The sequence below is a fragment of the Rattus rattus genome, chromosome 15, assembly GCF_011064425.1.
Source record: "Rattus rattus isolate New Zealand chromosome 15, Rrattus_CSIRO_v1, whole genome shotgun sequence".
NCBI lineage: Eukaryota > Metazoa > Chordata > Mammalia > Rodentia > Muridae > Rattus > Rattus rattus.
Genome location: NC_046168.1, coordinates 55,089,375 through 55,113,577, shown reverse-complemented (window position 1 = coordinate 55,113,577; position 24,203 = coordinate 55,089,375). Strand labels below are relative to the sequence as shown.

Here is a 24,203-nt window from a genome sequence, read left to right as displayed (position 1 = left end):
GTAGAATTTAGCTTTAGGAAGGGAGGGGCCGCACTGTGGGCTGAAAGGAAGAGGCTCTTCTGGAGCCAGGTCAGTGAGGAGGTGGGACTGTTGAAGTGATGCACTTGGAACAAGTTTAGAGACCCAGGATGGTAGAGGGGGCAGATCTTGGGGGAGGCGGGGTTGGAAAAAAATTACTATTGTGGCCCAGGCATAGGCTTAAGGAAGCTGTGGGTTTTGGAGGGACAAGAGTGACCTGTCGTTAAGGAGTGTTGGAGAGGCTGATGTGTTCGGTACGTGAGCATTGAGGCCTCCCCAACAGGCCGGGCCGGACTGTGCAAAGTGGGTGGATCTGTCGTGGGAGTGAGTGTGGCTTTGCCCAATGGGCTAGGAGAAAAGGGGGGTCACCAGGAGGAGGGGGGCAGCTGGAGCTTTACTGGACCTCAGGCAAACTGAAAGGAAGAGGGGAGGGGTGTTGTAAGAGCCCGGGCCTTGTGGAGGACATGGCAGGCTGAAGAATCAGGGCTCTGGGATTTAGGATCCAACTCACAGACAACTGAAGATTAGATTAGCAGCCTGGTTTGCAGTGACCATTGTAGCTAAAACAGGTGAGTGTATCCAAGGAAGAAGCGGGGGGGAAGGTGGGGCTCGGTTAAGGGAGGGGACCCTGGTTTGGGACCTGAGTCCTTGAAGACAAGGGGTCTGCTGGAGTGACCATCCTTGCTAGTAGGACCTGAACTTTAGAATATTGGCTACAGAGGAGGCACGAGAGTATGGTTCCCAACAAACTTGGACAGAAGGGAGTTCAGACCATTTGCCCAGATACCAGCAGAAATTTTAATACCGTGGAGGATATTAACATTTAGAATGCTCTCTGGTGGCCATTTATTGAGGCCAGGCCATAGAACAAAGGTGTTTTGGAAAAATTTTGTAGCTGACACCCCAGGAGTGACTGAAGATCGGGTTCAGACTCGGTGTTGCCCATCTCCCAGCCTCGTGGGAGACATATGACACAGTGTCCCATGTGGTAGCCTGGGGTCAAACTGTTGGTTGGGGAAACCTTGGAAAGGACATCTGAATCCAAAGGCTCCCCAGAACAAAGAGCCCCCTCCATGGCCTCTGCATCAGCTCCTGTCTCTAGGCTCCTACCCTGTGTGAGTTCCTGTCCTGACTTCCTTCACTGACGAGCAATGCTGTGGAAGTGTAAGCTGAATAAACCCTGTCCTCCTCTAGTTTCTCTGGTCATGTTGCAGTAGTGACCCTAAGACCCTTGTAAAGAGAAGAAACAAATGGGAAAAATGACTAATAAATTAAATCCCTAATTTAAAAAGAACCTGTAAATCACCAGGCATGGTGGCAAATACATATAATGCAGGCATGGGGTCGGGAAGCAGGAGTGTTGTTGTAATACAGAGGAAACCCTGGCCTATAGAGAGGTTCCAGGTCAGGGAGGCTACACAGTGAGATCCTGTCTCAAAACAAAACAAACCCTAAGTCTCAACTAAATCAAACCTCATTCCTTTTCTTAGTCCCCTCACCCCGTTACTAATGATCTATAAACCAAATTTATCCTCATGTGACATGACTCACAATAAAGATTAAAGAGGTCAGATATGGTAGCACTGGGCTATAACCCCAGCTCTAGGGAGGCAAGAGGATTATGAATTCAATGTTAGTCTGGTACATAACAAGACCTTGTCAAGTAATTTAAACAACGAAGTATTTAACAAGTATTTGAGGGGAAATTTTGCAAAGTAAAGTTGCACACATTAGAAAGTGAGGATATGATCTTTAGAATTTACAGCATGGACCTAGAAGTGCAGCTTAATCCATAGCATGCTTGCCTTGCATACATGAAGTGTACACACACACACACACACACACACACACACACACACACACACACACACACCTTATTTTTACCAAATAACTTGATTTTCCCTTCAACTTGTAGGTTATTTATAAGAATTTATAGGTTACCTCTAAAATACAGAGAGCTCCTTGGCCACACGTACCAGTCAGAACATAGCAGTGGCAATTAGAATATTTTAATTGTCCCCAACCAAGGATGCAAAGACCTTTCTAATGCAGTCTTCCTCCTATCTGTGTATTCATTATTCTCCTACTTAAAAATAAAACGTGTCTTATTCACCAGAGTTATTCTGAGAAACCTCAGAGTAAGTCGTAGCATCTCGTTCTGACATTCTTTCCAAGGTTTAACTCGATTAAAAAGAAAATAGATAAAAACCTAAGCATTATAAAAGTTTCATGCATTAAATGTTGGGTTTTGATTTTTTTAAATATTATTTTTTTCTAAAAGAGAAGCAGCTTAAGGCTAAGCAATATCTTCCTGGATGTGAATGGTATTTTTGATTGCTTACCAGTTTTTAATTGTCCATTGTTTGTTAAACTGTATTTTTAATTTCATTTGCTCTCTCCTAGGGAATGAAGGATGGCAGCGCGCCGTGTGTTAAAAGCTGTTTTGGTAGATCTCAGTGGCACACTTCACATTGAAGATGCAGCTGTGCCAGGCGCACAGGAAGCTCTTAAAAGGCAAGCTATCCTCCAGGTTCAGATGACAAATACGTTTTTAAGTGCCGCTTTACCAGGGCGGATCATTAGCTAAATGGATGGCCTTAAGATGGCATTTCACCAGCTTACCATACATGGAGGAACTGCCTTGGGTTTAGCTAGAAGATGTATGCATTGTAATATCCTCCCAACATTGTTCTCCCTGCTTTATTAGGTTTGGCCTTTTGCTCTAGTCTTTTTGTTCTCTCTCCTTCCCCCCTCCCCAGCCCTCCATTCTGTTTTTTTTTAAACCGATAATGTAAATTTGAAGATGAAGACACAAGAAACTAGAATAGTAATTTAATTCTAAAACTACAGAATGAATAGCACTGGGGGGAAAAAAATCACACGAGCCCTGGGATCTACCTGAAATACATAAATAAGCACACAGGCATCTTCTGCCTCCTGATCACCCAAGATCTAATACTGAATTTGTAACTGTTAAAAGTAATGCTTGGTTGAAAGACTTGGAATTTTTGAAAGATTTCTATCAACTACATTTAATACTTCCAAAGATTAAAGACTATATTTCCGGTTCACCAAGTACATTACTAAACAAGTCTAGAAACAAGCAGAGAATACATGATAAAAGCATATTAAAGAGAACAAGGGGCTAGAAGTGGCTCATTAAATAAAGTGCTTGCTCTGCAAACCTGGGAGCCCCAGCACCCACTTAAAGCCAGGTGTGGTGGTCCCTGGGGCTTCCTGACTGGCCAGCCCAGCCAAATTCGCAAGCCTCAGGCTAATGGGACACCTTGTCTCAAAAAAGGTAGACAGTGCCAAACAATAATGTCTGAGGTGATCCTCTGATCATATGCATGAACACACGTGTGGACATATACACGTATATACACAAGTTGAGCCAAATACAGATGTTTGCTTCTAGGTGTCATGAAAAAGATTAGAGGTTTTCAAAATCAACAGTATAAAATTTGGTATTTGACATTTTCAAACTCCAGAATGTCCTTCCTCTGTACTGTTCATAAGAAAATCTGGTGACAAGTCTCAGCACTCCTGGGCGTGAGGGCAACAGCAGTACAGGCCTCATCCCTTTCCAGGACAGACACAGAGTGTCAGTGCCTGTGCTCGTCAGGTACAACTGTCGTTCTCATTTGGAGTCATGATGTTAAGTTCATACTTGGAGGAATCGGGGGCTTTCTTTAAAACCAAAGACAACTGGGTGTACAGCCTCTGTCTCAGCCGGGCCTTCTAGGGCCAGGATGGGTGTCAGCTGATGTGTGAGCCTCTGTGAGTTGACATCCAAGGGCCTGCTTTCCTGCTTTTTCTAGCATCTCAGGCTGTTGGACTCACAATGTATCCAAAGGTGCCCTTGCCCTTCTGAATCTCCCGCTTGAATGTCTCAGGGGCTGGAACTGCAGGCGTGTGCCACCACCCCCAGCTCATGCAGTGTGGAGTAGAACCCAGGGGTTTGCACACGTTAGGAGTACAGGCACGTTAGAGTGTAGGCACTCTTCCAACTGAGATACATCCCCAGTTCTATTTATTTTTAACAGCTAGATTTAATTTTTATTTCCTCCATAGAAAACACTAGAGAAACTGAGCCAAAAACTCGTGCTGACTTTGTACAAAGAATAAAAGAGAGTTTATAAAAATAAGTAAAATTAGGCAGAATTATTTAAACTCTAGTTTTTGTCTAAGGGATTTCCTTGGTGGTTCCTCGACCACTCATCCAAGTCACCAGAACCCCCCCAAGCCCAGGGACTTCCAGATTGCCGTCTACCAGTTAGAAGCAGCCAATGTTTGCTCCATTCCCCTGCCAGCCCACGTTCTTTTGTTTTTCTTTGATCTACACTTGAATTATGAACACTGATGGCAACATCAGTAATCAGTATTCCCTGCTAAGATTATTAGCATTACTTCCTAGAAACAGTTTACCTTGGAATCCATTTTAGAACGGACACTACCGAGCCCAGATCATATCCACCCACAGGCCGTTGGCCACACTGAGGAGCTACAGGCCTGTGGAGTACAGCAGCGCTTTGCTGAGACAGCGCCGCTCATCACAGCAGTACACACACCTGCAGCCGCAGACCTGTTCGAGATGAAAACCCATTGCCAGTCCCTTCATCGCTTCTCCTTGTCTTAAGTATGGTATTCCTCTATACAAACATCAAAACCCACACTGAACAGTGAGCTCTAGGTCAAAAAAGAGAAAACATATTTTATCACCTGTCTTTAAATCTTTGTCCACAAGTTCAGCAAAGCCACACCTCAGTCCCAGGTCTCAATGCCGTGAAGATGATCTTTCTGCTTATACTGAAGGAAACTCCACCTCGGGTGATCGGTCACACCTCCCAGGCAGTGTGACCTCTGAGCCCGCCCCTCCGCCAGGCAGGACACCAGGCAGGACACCAGGCAGGACACTGTCCGTTGAGCTTTCTGGAGCACTGGAGGTTTCCCCATCAGAGAATCCCTAGGCTGGCACTGACACTGTGGTTTCTGTAGAAACAGACAAAAGGGAAGTGAGGGACTAGTTACACAAAAAGTTTTTAAACAAAACTCATTAAAACTGACGCGCTTATTCCACAGTAATGCGCATTTTTAAGATAATAGCCATGTTAAAGTAGTAATTTCTTTTGTGAGATAAACTACCAAATTTAATGTGTTCCACTGAAAAGCTCCTACACAGATATTACAGAGGAAACCATGATTACAGAGAATTATTTAATCATATAAATTTACTTAATGTTCTTTGGGTACATTCTTAAAATTCTCTTCTGTTTTATTTCCTTGTTTTAAATTATGTCAAGCACTTCTATGCCTTGTAGCCTTCTGGGGAAGACATTAAAAGCAACAGGCTATTAATATGAGTTCTAAATTATAGCTAAATTATAATTACCTTTAGATTTTATGTTAAAACACTGTTCAACATATTGAACTGAGAAAAGAATGTTTCTAAAGAAGGCTAGATTCACAAATTCTCTGAAATCATCCCAATTTACTGTTCAAAACCAGATCATGGAATCAAATCAATCCTGTATGTTGGTAGTACTTACACACTTGCTGTGTAGACCGGATTGGCCTTGAACTCTCTTTATGGCTCAGGCAGCTTCAAACTTTCCATTCTGCTCCGAGCTTCTGGGTGTGACAGAAACTGAGTTACGGCATCTCTCCCAGCTGTCCAAGGAGTTTCTGGTTAAAGCACAGCAACTCACTGGTGTGCAGCAATCTCTGCTAACATCTCAGTTTGTCTTCCCGTTCATTCACAAGTCTCTAACCACTGTGGCGTCCTTGGTTCTTTTAGTAAGAGCAATAAAGCACGGGCAGAACACAGGAGGCCGTGTCACAGCCCCACTGCTAAGTAGCGGAGTAACGCTGCACAGTCACTTGCTGCCGTGAGTCTCAGCTCTGTCACGTCACCCATCAGGGTAATCCTTAAGATAACCCACCTCTGGGACTCTGTGAGGACAGTGGTGTCTCATGTCCTTACTAAACTCCTCAGCCAGCCAAGGGCAGCCAACGTCCAGACGCTCCCACAAAGTGGAGATAGCTTTCAAAGTTTGACATTTCAGCGTTTGGAGGGGAGACACTACCCACAGGGCGTAGATGACTTGTAAGCATTCGGAGTAGATTAGAAGCAAACCAACCTTTGTCTAGAACGGCACAGTGCTGTGTGCTCACGCCCTGACACTCGGCCAGCTTAGGCTTATGAGCTAGGGGGTGAAAGCTGCTCTTCCCAATCTGACTTTTCCAGGTTACGTGCCGCTTCTGTGATGGTTCGGTTTGTGACCAACACAACCAAAGAGAGCAAGAGAGACCTACTGGAAAGATTGCGAAAACTGGAGTTTGATATCTCCGAAGAGGAGATCTTCACCTCTCTGACCGCAGCCCGAAACTTAATAGAGCAGAAACAAGTCAGGCCCATGCTACTGGTTGATGACCGTGCACTGCCTGATTTCACAGGTGAGAGGTTGGGAAGAGAATGAAACAAGCTCTTCATCCAGGGGCCCCTGAAATCATGCAGAAGAGGCAAGTACTCAGATACTCCTTTTACTGAAATGGCCCACAGACAGACAGACAGACAGACAGACAGACAAAAACATTCTCGTCCATAGCAGTGCAGTGACTTGCCCTCTAGCACCTGGTGGGTCAGCTCTACATTGTGCTGCTGTAGACTGGGAGGTAAGAGCTGCCCCTGCACCCCTGACTTGGCTTTTCCAGGTCCCCTGCTGTGTTGATGGTTTGAATCTGACTTGATGTTTCATCTACAGTAAGAGAGACTCACTGTATAGTGAAGCATGTGTGTGTGTGTGTGCGCGTGTGTGCGTGTGTTTCTATGTGTTAAATACTATACTCACCTTGGGAGATATGCTGCATTATCTGTTTGGGTTGTTTGATTTTTATTGGTAGGCAGATCATTCCAAATTACTAATTTATGGCTGAATCGTGAGCCATGCTTTAAAAGAATTCTTTTGAGTATTATAACTCTTAATCCAGGATGTGCTCTCTTAACTTGGTTAAATGAGATAAATCAGGAACTTCTTAAAAACAGATGTCATTCTAGATAGCACAACTATTCCTTAATGATTGTGAAATGTTTTTCGATATAGAGTAATTGTTCTCACTTTGGAAAAGTGACTATGAAAACGTCCTGTTATAGGAAGCTTTGCTGCATTGTTGTTATAGATGATACTTTGCGAAATGATGCAAAAATAGGTGCGAATATTTTCATTATAATGCCATGTGATAGCTTTACAGGTTGGCCAGGACCTCCAAACCTGTGCTAGAAGGAAATATACCAGTGTATTAGAATTATTACTTGTAAGAAACAGAAACCAACCTTGACTGCATTCAGCGGAAAAATTAATGTATTGCCATCCCTGAAAGTTTTAGGTTGTGTAGGCCTTCCGCTGACTGTGCCTTTGAGCAGTAATAGCCCAGTGCTCAGACTCTGGTGTCTGCTGCCCTTCCCCTCCTGTCACTCCTGGGAAAGGGCTAGCTCCCTGCCCAGGAAGGCAGTAGATGAGGCGTGCTCAGTGTATTATGTTAGTAAGGAAACTACCGAAGACCTCATGATGAGGGCATTTCCAAAGAACGGTAGAACCAAGTAGAAGAGATAATTTGAATATTGGAAAGAATGGTGTGGTTTACAATAAACCACACAGACAAAAACCCCAGAGATACTCAGTTCCTGACTGAAAACAGAGTACAACAAGCACTTATCTTACTTCTCCCAATTAAACTATATTTTATAATGACAAAATATTTGATAGAATTCAGTTCTTTTAGAGGAATCGCAGATAGAAATGAGAGAATTAAACATCACCACTCGATAAGCCCCCAAGAAATGGGCAAGAATATCAATAGATTTTGAAGCATTAGCTACAAGGGTGATACGGCCCTCACATTGGAGAGGCCTCATAACAGTTCTTCAGCTCCACTGATCACTCTCCAAACCGCTGGAAGTGGAGCGACCAGAACCTTGTTTCATGATGTAACACAGTAAGAAATGTGTAATATCGTCTATGAAATTGTCTCTGAGTTGGACATGAGCCTATTCAGACTCCCAGGGTAACGCCCTGAGTTCAGGAAGGAGGAACAACGTAAATGCTTCTACAGAACCAGCCAAATGCAGACGGTTTGGCTTCTCCAGGGTTAGTGTCTGTTTCTGAACAAGCTGAAAGATAGCAAAGCAATCTGTGAACCTGATGTTTCCTTTCTGACTATAGTAAAACAATATTAAAATTCTAGCTTTTTTTTTTTTTATAGTAACAGTAAGCTAGAATTGGGATGTAAAAGGTCAGGACTAGAAGAAATCTTGTCACTCAGTGATGAACTGTACCTCTTAAAGCATGTTTATCTGTATGAAAATAACCAATGTATGTGAATATTTGAAGAAAATGAAAATACCTGCCAACATCTGTTTCAGTACTTGATGTAATAAAAAGAAATAACACTAAAAATATTCAGTTCTCACAGTAAGCAATTAGTTTGTTCCCTCAACAAGCTTTAACAAATTACTTAATACTCATGGCAGTTAGTAAGAAAGAAACTTGAACATGGCCATCTGAGCACAGTGATGGGCAAACGGGATTAGCTGCGCCTGAGTCACAGACGTGGTCAGACTGTGGCGGTGAGCGAGTTAGTTTGTGTTGTCATATCTGAAGTCCGATTATTAGATACCAGGCTCTTAAAACATGCTTTAATATGGGTGAAACCAAAAGTAGATTAGAAAATGATTATAAAACTGTAGAATTCTGCACGGTGGTGCTTTTCATATCTGTCATGCATGTGCCAATTAGAAGTCTAATTTCCCTTGCCTCTTGGAATTTTATTCCCTCATCAGTTACTGTTGCTTTGCTAAAACTCATAGATATTCTCCTGGTTGTAATCAATAAAGCATTTTGAAATCAGAAATCACTTGCAAATATCAGGTTACAGTTTTCAATTCGGATATTCTAGCTATAAAAACATGTATGAAGAATATGGAAAAATATTAATGTCTCTTCTCCCTCCTCTCCCTACCCCATCCCTCTCTCTACTCCTCTCTCCTCTTAGACTTCCAAAATATACTTCAAATTATGGTGATAGCAAAATGTGCATGTGTGGGAGATTTTATTATACAGTGTGACTGACTGCTTTAAACTCTCACATTTTTCCTGTTGCCAGGAGTTCAAACCCACGATCCCAACGCCGTGGTCATAGGACTGGCCCCAGAGCATTTTCACTACCAGCTTCTGAATGAAGCATTTCGGTAAGCAGCTGCTTCTCACTTGATCAAATGTTCTCCCGTCGTCTCCTCTTTAGATTTTGGCACATAAGAGTATGCATTTTAATTTCTGGCTACCTAGATTACACATTAGGATAAACATCTTCAAAGTCACTTCAGTGTCAACATCAAATAATATTAACTGTGTGTGTGTGTGTGTATGTGTGCATGTGTGTGTGCATGTGTGTGTATGTGTGTGTGCATGTGTGTGCATGTGTGTGTGCATGTGTGTGTGCATGTGTGCTTGCATGTGTGTGTGCATATGTGTGTGTGCATGTGTGCTTGCACGTGTGTGTGTGTGTGTGTGTGTGTGTGTGTGTGTGTGTGTGTGTGTGTGTGCATGCTTGCTTACTCACACAGCTGACAGCTCTCACTGATGGAGTTCAGAGGACAGCTTTCAGAAGTCAGCTCTCTCCTTTCCCCATGTGGGTCCTGAGGACTAAATCCAAGTGTTAGGTTTAGTGCAAGCAGCTTTACCTGCATTGTTTCATTTGTTTTGTAGCCATCTGTGTTAATCCGTGATGACCACTTTTCCTCTTGTTTAGAGAATCAATATCTTAGAACAGGAATTCATAATAAAACTGCAGCTGGAAAGGAAGTAGGGTTTGTGGTTGTTATTATTATTATTTTATCACTATTGGCATTTTCCACCAACAATGCTGGTCACTGATTAAAAGCAGCATCCAGCTAACCAACTAGAAACTACAAGGGTGATCCCCTCACTGAGAGGCCAGGCTATGAAGAGTGGGGCCTCTGACCATATTCTCAAAGCAACTAAGACTGGGTGCTAATGGAAGACTGCACTTACTAAATCACCAGATTGGGGTGGGAGAGTACAGAAGAGTAAAGCCAGAAGAAAGTCAGATTCCAGCCTCGGTGTGTAGGTGAGAGGCTCACTTTAGGGGTGGTTGGAGGCATTCGACCCATGAGACAGCCAGGTGGAGAGACTCCAGTGGTATTGGCAGGCTCATAACACGCCAAAGCTGGGAATCCATGTGTGCGTGCATTTAGCCTACACCAACTCCTGAAGCTTCTAAAGGAAAACTGACCATGTTCTCCTACTCTCAAAATGAATGGGACAAAGTTTACTCACAGATCTGATCTGGAGAGAGACTGTGATTTTTTTTCTGAAAGTTTTTGTTTCCTTATCTTGCTCCCCCCGCCCCCCCGGAGCTGGGGACCGAACCCAGGGCCTTGCGCTTCCTAGGCAAGCGCTCTACCACTGAGCTAAATCCCCAACCCCCCTTATCTTGCTTTTTATGTCTTGTCAAACAACTAACCAGTGTAATTTGCCTTTGTATTTATGACAGGTAAATACTTTAAAATGTTGCAGAAAGATGTATTGAATTAATTTACAAAAAAAAAATGGTTTGACAGAGAAGTAGGAGTGTATAGCGCTTGCCTGCCATGCACAAGCCCTCAGTTCAGTCCCCGACTCCACATAAAGTGGGAGTGTTGTTACAGGCACCTGTTACCCCAGCATTCAAGATGGAGGCAGAAGACTTAGAAGTTAAGTCATCCTCAGCTACACAGAGTTCAAGGTTAGCCTGGAAAGCAAACTGCTCTGTCTCAAACAACAACCAAAACTAACCAACCCAGCAGGCCTGATAGATGTCTGCTGTCTTAGCTAGAAGAACGTTTTATTTCTCCTACCAGCAGGAGGACATACAAGGATCACCCTAATGCACACCTGATGTAGAATGTATTTCTTGATATGTATGCCCTGTAAGAAACTTCAGCTAAGCATGTTTACATACACATCCACATTGTTTGCTGTCAGCTTCAAAACATGGCCATCCTCCCGTAAAATCTGAATGAGCAGAAATTGCAGTCTGAGGTCAAGTGTTCTCTGCTGTGTGCATGGTCACTGAGGGACCTTGGTTAATGGAACCACCATTGTTTGCAGCGCTCACCGTCACTGTGACGCTCAAACCTTTATCTAAAAACTCATCTAGGCACTCCAGATGGCTTGAGACTCTACTTCCCAACGTATGACGTACAGAAGGTTAAAGATAATAATAAAAATTACCTGTGTCTCACGTACTTCAATTATCCTGCTTTAGTTCCTTGGAAAGTCACCTGCCCTCCTTCTGTAAGGCCTCCAGCGGTATCAGTGTTTATGTGAAAGAGAGGCCTGCATTGTTCCTCTTCTGTGCCCTTTTATGCACTCCTCGAGCCACAGTTTCAAGAAGAAGCTATTGATTGATTTTAGCTGGTGATTTGGGAAGGACATATTTAATAGGAAGTTGGGAGGTCTCTCTTAAATGAATACTAGACTCGGTAATAAAACCGTATGTTGACATAATACTGGCTTTGTAATTGCTCGGATGCTGTATAATTAGTACGCTCTCCCAACCATATTGATTTTTCTACACACCACATTTAAAGCATTACAGTGTACTTCTCGGTCAGCTCCAGTTTCACGAGTGCACTTAACAGCTGGAGGGAGAGTTAACAAAGACTCTGGGCCTTGGCCTTGTTTGCATATTGATGTTCCCACAGAGACTGCCTTCCACCCAGTGACTGCAGCTGTTTGGGCCTCTCAAATGAACCACCGATTAAATTACTATTCACGCTGATGATGGGAATAAACATTGGAAGTTAAAGCCCATTGCATAACTGCCTTCACAGGCATCGTGCATCAAGACAGATGCATCAAACGTCGTGTTCACCGCCTCGTCCCTATTCTGTTTTTAATGAACTGGCCGCTCTACAGTGCATGGCACATACATATATCTTACCTGCCTGAGCAAGATTGAGAATGATTTTAAAGAATTGGCTTGGGGAACGGATATAAACCAGCTATAAAAAAGATCTGGATTTCTTTTCTCTAAAGCACTCAGATCCTAAGAACCTGTGGTAACTTTTTTTCCTCTGCACTTAATACACACTGTCCAGGAAGAATTAATGTTGCTGCACTTCTCCACTATTTGAACGAGTAGAAATTATCAGTGCATTTGATACTTGCTACAAAGGCCCCCACCCTCCTTTGTAATCACTATTATCTTAGAGTTTGGTGCTCTTAGGTTCATGTATTTCTTAATCAGTAACACATATGTAGCTCTCCCTAAATGACAGAAAGTATTGGTTTTTTTAATCTTTTTTAATACTTACTCACCAGTTTGCTTTTCCATAGAAATACTGTATGGTTTATTACTACTATGAATGTAGTATTAGTATGAATGTAGTATTAGTATGAATGTAGTATTAGTATGAATGTAGTATTAATATGAATGTAGTATTAGTATGAATGTAGTATTAATATGAATGTAGTATTTTAGTATGAATGTAGTATTAATATGAGTGTAGTATTATATAAATGTAGTATTAATATGAATGTAGTATTAGTATGAATGTAGTATTAATATGAATGTAGTATTAATATGAATATAGTACTATTTTTAATTTTACAGCAGTAAAATTAGCTTTAACTTCATGCATTAGCACAAAGCATATTTGTCTTAAGATCTTAACTAGAAGCCCAATGTTGAACCTTCAAGTAATGGACCAATTGGAAGGAAAACTACATACATAAATAGATTACTTAATAATCTAACCCAGACTTAGTATTAATAAGAGTAAAGAGTACCTGATCATGGAAACAGCATGTTTGAATTGTGGAAATCGCACAAGAGAATAAACAACCTGCTTCTGCCACCTAAAGAGAATCGTACTCAGTATTTGAGCACATAGCTAGCTTATTTATATTGGTTTCTGTGCACATACTTGTCTACTAGAATATCACAACTCACAAAATGCAGGGCATCACAAGCTCCCTCAGGGAGTCCTGTCTGAGAGGCAGCTTTGAAGCTTCGCTGGTGACCTTTTTTTTCTGTAATTCTCTTTCCTGTTACAGAGTCTGAGCAGTGTTCTAAGGTCAGAGCTGTGCAGAGTTTGGTACTCTTTGGATTGGAGAGGTTTTCTTTCTTTCTTAAAGAGTTGGGGATGGACTGAGATGGCTCAGCCGTCAAGAGCACTGGATGCCCTTCCAGAGGACCATCCACATGCATCGGTCCCTTCCAGGCACAGAGGCAAAACATTCATACTTACAAATAGTTCTGAATGTTGTATAGTTCCACACATCTGTACAAAGACAGTCATCTTTCCTTCTCATTCCTCTTTCTCATCTTCCCCCTCCTACTGAAACCCTTTCCATCAGGATGTGGAGGAAATTCTTGTGGTGGTTCAGTGGAGGGTCGCTTGCTTGGGGGCATATCTTTATTAACAGCAGCACAGTCAGGTTTAAGTATTGTAATGTATTTAATTATGAGTCAGGAGAAAACAACAGGACAGAGAAGAAGAGCAACAGCTCTGAGGACTGTTTGCAGATAACACTTGAGTCTAAGTGTTTAGAGCCTGGGCAGGAGAAGTTTCACATCAGTGTGGTGCTAAGGTCAAATTAGATTTTTTTGTGGGACTCTTCCATTTGTGAAATGGCTGTCAGCTATGCAGACCTAATTAAAGTCCGGAAAGGGTCTGCGAGATGCCTGAGTGACCTGAGGACCATCTCCAGAGCCCCGAGGAAGGAGAGATCCTACTCCTGCAAGCTCAAACTAGAAGTTAAAGCCTTGGACGTGAGAGATGTAGAACACACAACTCTGAAGATTTAGACACCCGTGTAAGCTGAGCTGCGCTCACAGTAAAGAACTGTCCTGCACCCCATAGCCAGGCAAAGCCATGTAACCCTGCTCTGGCTTCTGTCACTATGTCCGCTTCCTGATCTTCATATGAGTGAAATCCTACACCGGTCACTTTTGCTGCTTTGAGACGCCCACGAGTGACAGGCAGTGGGACCTCACCTTTCCTTCTCTCATTCCTGCCTTGTGTAGTGTGGCCTTGGGTGAGCTTCCCAGGCCTCTTTGTGTGCTGTTCCTGAGCTCTTGCTTTGCTTCTGGTTTGCTGCTGTGGTGAGCATTCTCCTGCATGCCTATGGGGACACACGCTGTTCTCTTGGGAATGGCTTTAGGACTGAAGTTGTCAGAGAGTGGAGTAGGTAACAGTTTTAGCCTTGCTCCATGCTGCCAGTTCACCCACCCCACATTCCCACCAGTCTTGCAGTCTGTGGAATTGTGGCTGTCCATGTGGTAGCTTCTTAAGTTTATTTATGAGTTTATTTCTGTGATGAGTGATAGTGGATAACAGACAGCTTTTCTTACGATGTGCCTGTCTCCATCCTTTGCTGTTCTGGCTGGGCTGTTTTTCCACTGATGTATAGGAAGTGTACCTGTGTTGTTTACACCAGTCTAAGTTTCCATAGGCACTGCAGATATTTCAGCCTGGACTGGATTTGCATTTTTGATCTATTAATATGAGAGCACAAAGTTCTTAATTTTGATGGAATTCAACTTGTCAAATTTTTCTTCTGCTCTATTTCATAAATATGTAATACCCTAAGGACATGAAAATGTTATGTTTTCTTCCGTAAGCTGTTGTTTTGCCTTTAACAATTAGGTTTGGGCTCTGTTTGAGTCTTTATGACTCATATAAGAATGAATGACTGAGAGAGGCAGGGGCTTCCTACACATCCTAGCCTGGCATTGAACTTGTGATCTCCTACTTCAGCCTCCCCAGAGCTGGGTTACGAATTTGCAGTGCCATGCGCAGAGGGGAGATCATGTCTTCCTGTGTTTACGAGTTCCAGAAACAGAGAGAGAGACTTGCTCTTTTCCCCAGTGAATTCCTTGGCATAAACAAGTGACCGTATACATTACTTGTTTCTCACACGCGTGTTAGAAGGCTGTTGTGTCGAGTTCAGGTGAAGGAAGAGTGCTTTGAGATACTTTGACTTTTGTTTTGAATGAGGGCAGTGGATCAGAACATGGAGATGGGGAGAGACTGAGAGAATTAGGTAGTCCTGGTTCCTGGCTTGAGTCACTGGTGAGTGAGTTTCTTTGAGGAACTAAGGTGGGGGAGACTGACTTTTAGGAGCTGAGGTGTGACAAGACTTAAGCCTGTCTTCAGTGGGAACGGTGACCGACGGGTAATGGCCTTAGAGAATTATTTTATGTTATTTGAAAAGACTGTATCTAGGAGAGTGCTAGATTGCCCCTGAATTCCGGGTTGTGACCCTGGTTCTGGCTCTCTAACAAGGCAAACTGGATTTGGTGTAACACACACCACAGCTTCCAGCTGTGCTTGACCCGTCTGCGCCCAGGCAGCCCTTCCCTGGCTGTATGCCTTGGGTTTTCTGGTGCGGCTGTGTTGCCCAGCCAGGATCTTCTCAATTCTTTTCTTTGCCAGCCTGAAATTTCCAGTCAGAGGCTTTGGTGTCAGGCCTTCTCATCTTTTCCCTATGTTTCTGATGCCACAGCAGCCTTGCAGTTAAAAACTTGAGATTTCCTGCCAGCATGTCGTTGGGAGTAACAGGTAGAAAGCCACCCTTTGTTACCTGCTTACCTGCTGGGCATGGGAGCACTCACAGTAGAGAAGTTGCTGCTCCTAATGCACGCATCATTCTTGACACAGCCATTTCACTGCGTATCAAGCTGGCCTTGAACTTGACATCCTCCTGCCTCTGCCTCCACAGAGGGAATTCTGGGAATATAGGTGTGTGCTACCATGCCTGGAAAATATCAAACCACGAAAGACATTTGTCTGTACCCTAAGGAACATTTAGTTAAATGTGCTTCAACCCTTTCGAGCCCCAGTGAGGCTTGTGCTGAGCAGAGATCAGTGGTGGCAAGAGCCTCCTTCCAGCCTGGAGAGACAGAGAGAACCCACATGTTCAGCTTCCAGGGAAGATGCTGGACATGAGGTACACACATCAATCCATGATTGTTCTCATCCCTAGCTAATAAATAATAAAATATTAACCAAACTAAGTCAGATGTGCTTTTAGTTTAGCTATACAAGTGGAAAACAGTTTTGAGGTCTGGTGCATAAAGAATTCCAGTTCTGTGGTGCAGAAGCAGATAAATGGATTGGGAGGCCGGCTAGGTGAGTCGCCCTGTGCTGCACTAAAGTCATGACACCAGCAGAGGGGCTGTGCGGGCTCCGGCCCACGCTCTGCGTAATTTGTAGTAACAGCAAACCCCTGGAATAGTCCGATATTGGTTTTTACTTAATAAAATATTTAATCATAAATGCCTGAATTCTGCATCTCCCACAGGAAGTTATTTCTGTGCCCACTGACAAGAATAATTTAGCAGTTTCATAGCTGAGCGCTTAATTACTCATAATTGTGAGGGATAAGATGTGATGAATTCTTCCTCCATGGACTTACTAAATAGTTTAACTAAGTAGATGACTTCAAGTAAATTAAGCCGGTGAGGTCATTTATTTCATTGGTTAAAATCAGATTAAGTAATATTATCTTGTCTCAAATTCCACTCGACAGTAACCCGAGTGTGACTTCCTGTGTTTGACTAAGCTGCATTGCTGAGGTAGGTGGCAGATTTGAGGGCTGTGACGTTTGTGGAGATTCACAGTGTTTTGCCTGTGTTAGTGAAGGTCCCTAGTTACATGTAGTTTGTTTCTCACACTGTTGGGAAGTCCTGACTGATCTCTTGCTCCATCAGAGTGTGGCCTGTCCTGTGTAAGACTCAGTGGTGACCTTGCCTTTAGACTTTGCTATTGAGGGCCTCAGGGCGCTGGCCTGCCTGGTTTGCAGTTCGGAGAGTAATAAGAAGGCTGTGTGATGAGGTGAGATTAGAAGGAGAAACTAGAAAATTCTGTATTAGACTTTGAACGTAAAAAGGAACTTACATTTTGAAGTAGAGGAGACGGAACTGCAAGCACTCGACTAGTATGCTTCTCCATCACGGCAGCAACAACCCTGTGGTGTCTTCAGAGGCCCAGGAGCCTCCTGCTTCCCATTAGGGAAGGGGAAACAACTCGTCTCATTACGTTCAGTTCTTCCCTCCGGTGCCTTATTTAGCTTTCGTTCTCTTAATTCTCTTTCCCTGGTGATCTGGGTAAAGTGTGTGAAATCACTAAAGGTAAAAGGTTGAAGCCATCCAAAATTTAATAATCTGTCACCTTTAGTGTATCCGCGTATAATTCCCAGCAGTTCTTTGTGAATTCATTAGAAGACAGCAAGTCATTAAAAGTTAATAAGAAACTATTTGTTTCTGTGAGTGTGAATAAAATCACTTGGTAAACCTGACATTTTTTTCTCACTTATAAAAGACTTGCTCTTAGTCTGTGTACATTTTCTCATCCCTCTAGGCTGCTTCTGGATGGAGCCCCTCTGATAGCTATCCACAAGGCCAGGTACTACAAGAGAAAAGATGGCTTAGCCCTGGGACCAGGACCATTTGTGACTGCCTTAGAGTATGCCACAGACACGAAAGCCATGGTAGTGGGAAAGCCAGAGAAGACATTCTTTCTGGAAGCATTGAGGGACACCGACTGTGCACCAGAGGAGGCCGTCATGATAGGAGATGTAAGTACAAGACCCAAAGAGATGTCCTGACTTGTCTGTGGTGCCTGGAGGCAGCTTCAAATCCCTGCTTCCTTTAGCAGCTTTCCCACACGTGGTCAGTGTATTCTTGTCAAAATAGAGGTGTGTGTCTGACATGTCTCCATAGAGACTAAATATATACGTATATACATATACACATGCATATGTGTATATGTGTGTGCGTGTGTATAAACTATTTATACACTAGTTAAATGTTTAATGTATCCTGCTAAAGAAAACCCCAATACAGATCTAAACACTTTCTAATATAGCTTATGTAGAAAACAACCTATAGCACAAGAATTCTACCACTTTTGTCTTTTTAACATATTTTTATGAAAGAGTTACCTAATCAGTGTGTCCAGTGGTTAGGGATATTGGCCACTGCAGCTCTTTTCATAGTGGGGTGCAGCCTGGAGTGACTGGAAGCCTGTAATGGTCACCTGTGGTGATGAGCAATTACGGTTTCCTACGTGGGCCACATGTGGTGAGTTGGTGTGAATGGTCTATTTTAGCGCTGTGACAGCTTGGTAGGATGGAAGCAAGCACTGAGATTGTCTGACCCAACCCTCATTTCACACGGTGGAAACGGAAGCCTGGGGGGGAGCCCAGCACAGCTGAATAGACCTTAGGGTTTAGACTCCCCTGGCTCCTTAGTCACAGCTCCCCCGGTGCTGTCCTCTGGAGCTGTCCTCTAAAGTTGGTAGGATGCTCATGGACCTTGGTTTGAGAAACAATGACTTTAGTTCCACCTTTTTCTCTTGGCGTCCTGCCTGATTTCCCCAGGTGTGTGACAAGTTAATTATCTGGGGCTGGCAGGCCAGGGAGGGCAGGGAGCTGCAAGCAGTGTGTTCAGCTGTGTGCAGTTGTGTTGTCCAGGAGAGAGGTAGATCCTCTCCTTGTTCCCATCCCCAGTCCCTCAACAAGGAGGATCTAGCTGTTAACATAGGACGTCTTTGGTGGACGTCTTTCAAAGGAAGATTTGGGCATTTGGGAAAACATCTCCAAGAACTATTGTTAAATAATAGGAATCATTTTTTTCTAGAAGGAAATTGTCTTCAGGCATGATCTCAGTGAGTGTGCTTTCAAACGAGAATTGGCAAGATTGACTGTCCTGATGCTTCTTCCAGGCCTTGACTTTTTAGTTAGCCCACGTCCATTGTCAGCATTAACCAAGTATATGCTGACTGTGTTTCTGGCTTGGGGGACGTTTTTTGAGCTGGAATTTCACTGCCCAGCTAGCTTCAAACTTTTGAGCTCACTCAGTTGTCCCGTCTCAGCTTCCTGAGTATTGGGACCATAGGTATGCGCACCACGCCCAGCTCCACTGAGCTCCCTCCAGCTTACTGTGACCCACATGTGACGTGAATGCAGACAGTCTGTCTGCTTGCGTATGCTGCTTGGCTGGTTGGTGGACTTCAAGGACATTGGCCACAGAAAAGTTACCTTACAAGTCTGCCTCACTGAGCGTGCGTAGTTTGATGTCACCTCACAAGGATGCAGGCTCTCACCATCTCCTTTAAAAGGACAGACAGGTGAAGGAAAGAACTGAGCTCCAGCACTGTGCTCTGTGTTCTGTCCTGGGCTCCTGCTCCGATGTTCACCTTCTGCCCTGATGATTTCCTCCTCAAGAAAGTTTACACAGAGTTACTTTAACTCTTTATACACGTGTTCTTTTCTCGAATTTTAAGAATAAAGAAGAAAAACCTGGACTTTTGGGTAGCCGTCCTGATCAGCCATTGGCAGAGTGCTGGCAGGCTGAGTGAATGCTGCTGACTAACTGTCTGTGTTTTTCCAGGATTGCAGGGATGATGTTGATGGGGCTCAGAACATTGGCATGCTGGGCATCTTAGTTAAAACTGGTATGTATTTCCTGTGTAACCGTTCAAAGCTACGGCCGGAGCGAGGCATGGCGGTGCATCTTTAACCTAGCTTGGGAAGCTGAGTGGAGGCGCGCCGTGCATCTGGACCAGGCCGGCCTGTGTAGCAAGCTCCAGGCCAGCCAGGAAGCACAGTCAGCACTGTCTCCCTGGAACCCAGAGTTGCCAGAAGAGCACAGCCCTCAGCACTGCGTTCCCTGTCCACCATGACAAACGGGAAATGAGCAACGTGGGGCGCTGTGCTGCTGCACACAGCTGGAGCTCCCCAGAGTAACCACACGGTGGACAGTTCACCGGTGCAGGACAGCCTAGAAAACAACTCGTTCTGTGTGGGCTGCACGATGAGGAAGTCCATCTTTAGGAAGCGGCTGCTGCCTTTATCCTGCACGTCCACGTGCATTTTTTATCGCACTTGCAGAAAACATTTTCTTTTCTCTTAACGTCGGTTTTGGTGATCACAAGTTTAGAGGTCTGAGACTATTTCTCAGTGGAAGAATGCTTGTCTGTCTAAGGCCCTGGGTTTGAATTTTAGCACCATAGGAAAATAAGAGTTTACAAATTATTTCCACCAAAATTAGTTTCTTTCACACAGTCTGTCGAGTTTAGGAGAAAAAGAGACGCCTTCTTTGGGCAGATTCAGTTGACCCATTATTTTGACAGCAATCCGGGGGTTAATTGTCCCCCTCACAGGAAAGTGACCATGGGGTCCTCACAGGAAAGTGACCATGGAGTTCTGACCTCCGAAGAGCTGCTTCAAGGTTTGCAGCAGAAACAGGGGACTGGGAAACGTCAGGCAGCCGAGTGAAAAAGCAGGGCTGTGTGCAGCAGGAAAATGCTCGCGCCTGTGCACAGGCCATTTGGAGCCTTACGAATAGTAAAAGCCATCACTTCAGAGTCAGCAGAGCATCTCCTCCCCAGGAGCAGTACAACTGTGATGTAAGGAACAGGCAGCAGGGATAAGGCCAGAGAAACAGCCCCCCCAACCTCCCTGTGTTTTCTTCTCACTGTCCCACCTTTGAAGGAGCCTAAAATAACGCTTTTGCTTTCCATCTCAAACATGTAATCAGTAAAGCAACTGTGGCCTTCAAGAGAACCGGCCCCTTGCTACTCTTGATGTGAGGGAGAGAATCCTAAGAGGAAGCCATTGTCCTAAACCCTGAGAACAGCCAACACTGTTACAGCTTCAGCACAGCACAGTGGACAAGCACTAGTCTTCCCAGCATTTAAGATTGCTCTGAACATCTAGATTCATATTCAGTAATAAGTATTTTCCATAGAGCATCCTGATCAATTTTGTGTCTCAGCAGGGGCATGTGATCAATGAGCAGTGTTCCTATGTTCAGCTGTTGGTTAAAAGACTTAACGTGTGTCCTAACCAGAATCTATTTCTGTTTAGCACGTGAAATGGCGATCTAGAGAACAATGACACGGCTCTCTTGCCTTACCGCATCAACGCAGCTTCTTTGCTCTCTCCTTATTGAGCCAGTGCCTCCTCAGTGACTCAGGCAGAGGAGCTTCGTGCACTCAGTCCTCTTGAGCGCCTGCTTTGAGTCAGATACCACGATGTGGCAACAGCTGGACCTGCAGCTGAGCACTGTGTTCCTTGAACCTTGTAGAAACCCTGCTTTCTTGTTGGTCTAGCCGAAGTGCTCCAGAATCCCATGGCTTAGACACTTTTTTGTTGCTTAGACCACGGATCTAGAAAGTAGGTGGTATAGCAGTAGTCAGCCTTTGACATGCCGAGTAGAAACCCTGCCTATGGTTTGCTCTTAGTAGGATTTAGCTGGAGACTTAAGCAGTGGACTTTGCTGAGTGGAGAATGGGAGGGCGAGTGCAGTGTGTGTTAATGGCCCCTCGACTTTCCATGCTAGCTCCTTCACTGGAAGTGCTCCAGTAGAGCAGACAAGAACCATCTTCTGCAAGAGGGAGTTGCAGCAAACAACCATTCTGATATAGCTTGATAGAGGATGATAGAGGTCACAGGAAAATAGAAGGAAGGAGCAAACAAGCCCTGCCGCGCAGACAAGTGCACTCCCCTCTCGCTGAGCCCGGAGCCTGGCTCCCTCCCAGTCCTTCCTCCTGTTCACTTTGTAAAGATACATTTAGGGACTGAGTATGATGTGCCCATCGTAGTGTTAGATCCTAGGACCCCACTAGCATGTAAAGGAGACCGTCCCCGCTGCAGAAACTTAGTCTCCGAGGCTGTAAGACAAGCAAGTGTGTAGCTACAAATTATAAACACTGTGGAGGGAACTGGACGCTCGGAGAGAACGAGGACGTTCAGAAATGCTTTGGGCCCAGTAAGGGTGATGAAAGGGGACCGCGCTGTCTCCTGTACAAATGTGAAACCTCTCCAGTCCTGCACAGACTGGTTCTTTTTCTCTCTGGGCTTATGCGCTGAGTTGTACAAGGCCCACAAATCCCTTAGTCACAAATTAGGCCGCACTTGGCATCTGGTTTCTATCTAGTCTTCTGTTTTAAAAAGCATTGATTTAAGTTACCTGCCTACCCTCAGTACTAATGTTAGGCAGAGAATGCTTCCCTGATTTGAAGGAAACCTTAACTCTGAGCTGACTGAACACAGAACTATCCATTGTAAAGGACCAGAGGCCTGGGAAGGAGATAATGTCGCAGTTGTTACTCCCTCGCCTCCTAAGGTCTCAGGAGAAGGTGCTTTTGGGAGAGGTGGAGCCATGACTGTCTGGTGCTTGTGGGATGCTCCTGGGTGTGGTGAACTTGATGTTCGAGCTGTCACCTTTGTTCACTGGCTTTACCTTCTTTTCAGGGAAATACAAAGCAGCAGATGAAGAGAAAATTAATCCACCTCCCTACCTAACATGCGAGAGCTTCCCTCACGCTGTGGACCACATCCTGCAGCATCTCCTGTGATCCAGCGTGTGTTGTCCGGACTGGATGCCATTTCTGACAAGGTGGCATCAGCAGGCTGCGCCATGCAGTGCTCATCCTGTTTAACCCTTTCATTACATTAATTAGGAACAGGGGTATTGAATTGCAGCCAGCCCTAAACCTTGCTAATCTCTCTTGTCTTATAAAAGAAGAGACCTGAAGAAAGGGAGAGCTGGCATATTCCGTGCTATTGAGTTAAGATGCTCATCCGGGTCATGGGGCTGGGAGGACGGCTCCTGCTAGTGTGGAGAAACAGCAGTGGTTCTCCATTTCTCTATGGCGGAAGCGAGAGGGATCCTCTGTATGACTGGCTCACACAGAGGTGCCCTGAGAGGTGCATTAGGCTGTCATCAAGATGCCGGAGTCAGCCGTGGAGGCCAGCAGACAAACCACAGAGCAGCAAGGTAGCAGCAGCACGGCGAGCCCTTCAGCTGAGGTGCAGTGAAGCTGCTTTAACAGATGTGGAAAGCCAGATCTTCCACTGTATTCCCAGCACAGATGACTTTTTTCTCTTCATTAGCCAGAGATGACTAATTTAAGTTTAGAACCCGAATTTAATTTAAAATAATATTTCCATTAATAACCTATTCATTGCAGATACCTATTATACTGTGTAACAGTTGTTTTGGAAATTTTATGTAAAATTAAAACTATCAGTATTTTACAGATGTTTTAATTAGACATTGTTATTAACAGGAACAGTGCAGAAACCAAAATCAAGCCTTTAATGTCTTATAGACCGTGCATTTTTGAAGTTAGTGTCCACCAGGGACCTATTAACTGTACATTTGCAAGATTTCATTATTTTTGCCTCTGACACTATGGGAGAAATCTTTTAGGAACTATTGGGACAGATTCAAGCTTTTATGTACTTCTTACTACAGTTGTAAAATGAGATCTCGTCTCGGTGCCTGGATTATTCTTCTCATGTTAAACCCACCCAAATGAAGGAGACGAAGTCGGTAATGATTTTCCTGGTGCATTTGCATGCTGTTCTAATCCAAGGCCGTGGCAATTGTTTTACAGGGCTCTTGGGCACTGAATTATTAGAATGTAATTGTGCATCATCACAGTGCTCACCTTATTGAGGCACACGCTAATGTTAATGAGCTTCAGGCTTTGATGCTTGTTTAGAGATCAGCTCCGTCTTAGAACAAAGCTAAAGAAATGGCGTTTTCGTGAGTGCTCTCTTCTTGGTTTGCAAATGCCCCAACTCTGTACTTACACACTGGCAAGTGCAGATGACAGTGTGATAGGACCATCCAGTCATAAAGTTGGAATGGCTGAGGGCAGAGCTGGTGCTGGGCGAGCTCAAGCCCTCTGGCTGACAGCAAGTAAGTCACCTCAGCCCTCTCCACACAGTATTGCTGTGTGCATGGAATGTAGGAACCCATGCTAACTGCTCAACCTAGAAAACCTGAAAGGGGTGGGCTTGATGAGGACTGGCCTTGAAGAGCGAAGAGCTACATTTGGATAAAAGCTCAGCCAGAAGGAAACCCTGCCCTGGAGCCTGCGGAAGGGGCCACATCCATCCGCAGTCTGGGATTTGGGTGCCAGAGTCAGCTGCTCGTTGCTCAGGAATTACCAGATACTTTGAAGCTATGCTGGCCCTGGTCATTGTGGGAGGCTACTGCCTCAGGGTTCTGTAGTTGAGACTGGATTCCATGTCCTCTCTGCTGACTTCCCCACCTGCAGGATGGAATTGAGGCATCATGGTTTCCTGGCCAGGTGCTAC

At 44.4% G+C, this 24,203-nt stretch overlaps 1 protein-coding gene and 1 non-coding gene across 2 annotated transcripts in view; one reads left to right on the top strand and one right to left on the bottom strand.

The window, feature by feature from the left end:
* Positions 1 to 23,639, top strand: part of Hdhd2 (haloacid dehalogenase like hydrolase domain containing 2) — a 31,031-nt gene extending 7,392 nt beyond the window's left edge. Inside the window, exons 2-7 of the mRNA XM_032885578.1 lie at positions 2,422 to 2,532; positions 6,266 to 6,474; positions 9,181 to 9,265; positions 17,447 to 17,663; positions 19,480 to 19,543; positions 22,347 to 23,639. Of these exons, the coding sequence (XP_032741469.1) occupies positions 2,432 to 2,532; positions 6,266 to 6,474; positions 9,181 to 9,265; positions 17,447 to 17,663; positions 19,480 to 19,543; positions 22,347 to 22,450 (780 nt within the window). The 5' untranslated portion in view covers positions 2,422 to 2,431 and the 3' untranslated portion in view covers positions 22,451 to 23,639. The remainder of the gene's footprint in view (positions 1 to 2,421; positions 2,533 to 6,265; positions 6,475 to 9,180; positions 9,266 to 17,446; positions 17,664 to 19,479; positions 19,544 to 22,346) is intronic.
* LOC116885069 lies at positions 4,662 to 4,790 on the bottom strand. The gene has a single exon (XR_004385943.1). It is a non-coding gene; the product is annotated as a small nucleolar RNA SNORA40 (small nucleolar RNA).
* Positions 23,640 to 24,203: the final 564 nt, after the last annotated feature.